General features: G+C 40.6%; 1 protein-coding gene across 1 annotated transcript; it reads right to left on the bottom strand.

Moving 5' to 3' along the window:
* Positions 1-487: 487 nt before the first annotated feature.
* Positions 488-2,569, bottom strand: LOC129475106 (X-ray repair cross-complementing protein 6-like). The gene is given in 2 exon segments (XM_055267007.2): positions 488-2,248; positions 2,360-2,569. Coding segments are annotated over 2 exon segments (1,707 nt in total). The 5' UTR covers positions 2,550-2,569; the 3' UTR covers positions 488-731.
* Between the last annotated feature and the right edge of the window lie 837 nt (positions 2,570-3,406).

Here is a 3,406-nt window from a genome sequence, read left to right on the forward strand (position 1 = left end):
TATGTATATACATATAACATATACATACATGAATATAAATACGTATCTCCATTCCTATTCCATTAATATGTGTGTGCATATATATATATGTATATGTATGTCCAGTCATATATATTCATATATGTTCATTGTCCCATTCATGTGTGTATGTGCAGACAGAGAGAACTTCATCTTCATAGTTCTGGTATTTTCAGGGTTCACCTCCCAAATAAATTATTTGTACTCCAATTCCTGACCTAGTGTCAGCTTCTGGGGAAATACAATCTAATTCAACACTAACTAAGGTTTATTGTAGGCATGTGAGATGTGAGGGTGGTTAACTATTTAGAAAATCAACCAATGGGATTAATCATATTAACAAAGAAAAAGGAGGAAGTCACACAATCATTTGAATTGATGCAGAAAAGCACTTGAGAACATTCAACAGCCATCCTTAATAAAACACCAAAAAACAAACAAAAATCTCTTAGAAAACTAAGAAGGGAACTTTCTTTCTTTTTTTTTTTTTAGTACAAACTTAGGGCTCTTTATTCAGGCAGTAAAGTAAGGAACAGCAAAGTGGGAGGGCTACACCATCACCATGGCAACAGAAAGCCTCAAAAACATAAAGTCCCTCGACTTATGTCGGGTAGACTCTTTCTAGCTCAGGAGAAACACATTTTAACTGGCTGAGGACAAGGCCAGGCAGCCTGGCCTCACTGTGGAAGGGCAGCTGGACGCATGGCCTCTGGTCAATCCTGGAAATGCTTGGTGAGGGCTTCCAGCAGCTCCTGCTTCTTCAGCCCACTCTTCAGCCCGTAAGCCCGGCAGGCCTCTTTCAGCATGGGCACAGTGAACTTGCCCAACGTGCCCTTGCTAATGTGGGTCTTCGGCTCCTCTTCTGAATACTCCACCTTGGGCCTTTTGCTTCCAGAACCTTCATTATCGTGTTTTCTCTTGGTAACTTTCCCTTCAGGATTGTAATCTGGTGGGTAAACAAGCTCCTTAAACTCATCCACCAAGGAGCCCAGTCTTTTATTTATTGCTTCAACCTTGGGCAATGTCAGGTCCACTGCTTGTTCTGGCTCCATCAAATCCAAGGCCAAGGCCTCCAGGTTCCTGAAGTGCTGCTGCAGCACAGGGTTCTTAAAGCTGTCACTTCTGCATGTGAAGGGAAGCTTCTCAATGATAGCCTTCATCTTGTCCACCTGCTCTGGAGTTGCCATGACTTTTTCAGTAAAGGGCATCTTCCTTTTATCATCAGCAAAGGGTAAAAAGACCAGCTGGAAGCCTGGAGGAGTCACCTGAATTTTCTGGTCATCCAACTCTTCTTCCTGAGTCACCAAAGCCACAAAATAAGGGGGGATGTTCCTGCGGGGTGTGTATCTGCACAATGCTGCAACCTCCTTCTCCAGACACTTCATGAGCAGAGCACTGAACAGGGTTGAGCTCCCAATCACCAGCGACTCCTCTGGGTACACGAACAGGGAGGGCCTCAGGTAATGGCCTTTCTTCAGCAGTACCAATGGCTTGAAACCCATGAGCATCAAACCTGGATCATCAAACCGTTTTAGCTCTTCTGTTTCCTCTTTCTCCAGTATAATCTGACGACTCCCATAGATCTGAGACCTCTTGGTATCGCTAGGCAGAAGCAAACCGTCTGTACTTGTATTAAAGGTCTGGGTCTTGGTTTTCACTGGTTCATTTATTTCCCGATAGAGCTTTATTGGAGGAGGCTTGAGAGCCTTCTGGACCAGATTATAAATGCCCACAGAGATCACTATATCTTTGTTGAGCTTCAGCTTTAACCTGCTGAGTGCTCACTTCCTGGTCTCTTTGGCGTGAACCTTCTGCAACAGGTCTTCTAGCTTGCTGGATTCCTCAAAGTGAACCCTGAGGTCCTCATCCTCTGCTATGCTGATGATATCTCTGTAGAACAAGGATATATCAAAGCCTCCAGGCTTCTTCAGATGCATCAAGTCAAGGAAGATGCCTGTGTCTCGGAGATCACTGGCTTTCGTCCTGGCCTGGCTGGCTTTGGCACTCTCATTGCCATGGGGGTTGTCTTCATTGGTGAAGAGCATGATCTTCTTATGACTCATCTTGAATTGGACATCACTAAAGAGGTTGGCATGGACCCACAGCACTTCACTGAGTGAGTAGTCAGATCCATGGCCCATCAGGTCTTGGAAACGTTTTTGTCCCTGCTGCCCCTTAAACTGGTCAAGCTCTAGAATTTGTTTTGCACCTGGATTATCCAGCTCCTGTAAGACATAAATATTTTTAAAATTCACTGAATTTTTGTCTTTCTCGGTACCATAGAACACCACAGCCAAGAGATCTCGATCACTGCTTATGATCTTACTTTGAATACACTGGATGCTCATGTCAAAAGGTGTCAACTCATCTTCACTAGGAGATTCAAACATAGCCTTGGAGGCATCAACCGAAAAAATCAAACTATCTTTTTCTGAATATTTATAGTCTCCTCTTGCTTCAAGGTTCTCTTCTTGTTCTTCTTCAGCTTCTTCATCGCCCTCAGTTTTGTAATATGACTCCCACCCTGACATGTTGGCTACTGCTCACTTTGGCTAAGAAGAGAACTTTCTGATCTGATAAGGAGAAGTCACACACAAAAAAACCCTACAGCAACCGTCGTAATTAACAGTGAAGTATTAAAATCCTTCGTCATAGATTGAGAATGAGAAAGCGTTTCCTACTATTTCCACTTCTGTTTCGCGTTATAGCAGAGGTCCAATGTAGTTCAATAATCTAAGAAAATGGGAGAAAAGCATAAAGATCAGAGTAGAATACATAAATCTATTATTCACAAACTACAAGATTGGGTCCATAAGAAATCCAATAAAATCCATAGACAAACTATTAGAATTAATAAGTGAATTTAGCAAGGTAGTGGGATACAAAGTAAACATGTTTTAAAAATCACTTGCATTTTTATATATCAGCAACAAAAAGACAAAATAAATTTATAAAAGATATCACTTACAATAACACAAGAAAACACGAAATTCCTAGAAATAAATCTAAGATGTGCAAGATCTCTACACTGAAAACAAGAAAACACTGAGAGAAATTAAAGAAAATCTAAATAAAAGGAGGGATGTGCTATTAGTCATGTATTGGAAGACTAAATACTGTAAAGATGTCAGTTTTCTCCAAGTTAATACATAGATTTGACACAATCCCAGTAAAAATTCAAGCAGGCTTAAAAAAACTTTTAATACTACCAGATATTAAGAATGCTGTAATAAATAAGACAGTATGATATTGGTGCAAGGACAGTCAATTTGAAAATGTAACAGAATGGAGTTCAGAAATGGACCCACATATATATGGTCACTTGCTTTCTGAAAAAATATTACATTTTCATAAATTATTATGGGTCAATTGAATATCACATAGAAAA

The sequence above is a fragment of the Symphalangus syndactylus genome, chromosome X, assembly GCF_028878055.3.
Source record: "Symphalangus syndactylus isolate Jambi chromosome X, NHGRI_mSymSyn1-v2.1_pri, whole genome shotgun sequence".
Lineage (NCBI taxonomy): Eukaryota > Metazoa > Chordata > Mammalia > Primates > Hylobatidae > Symphalangus > Symphalangus syndactylus.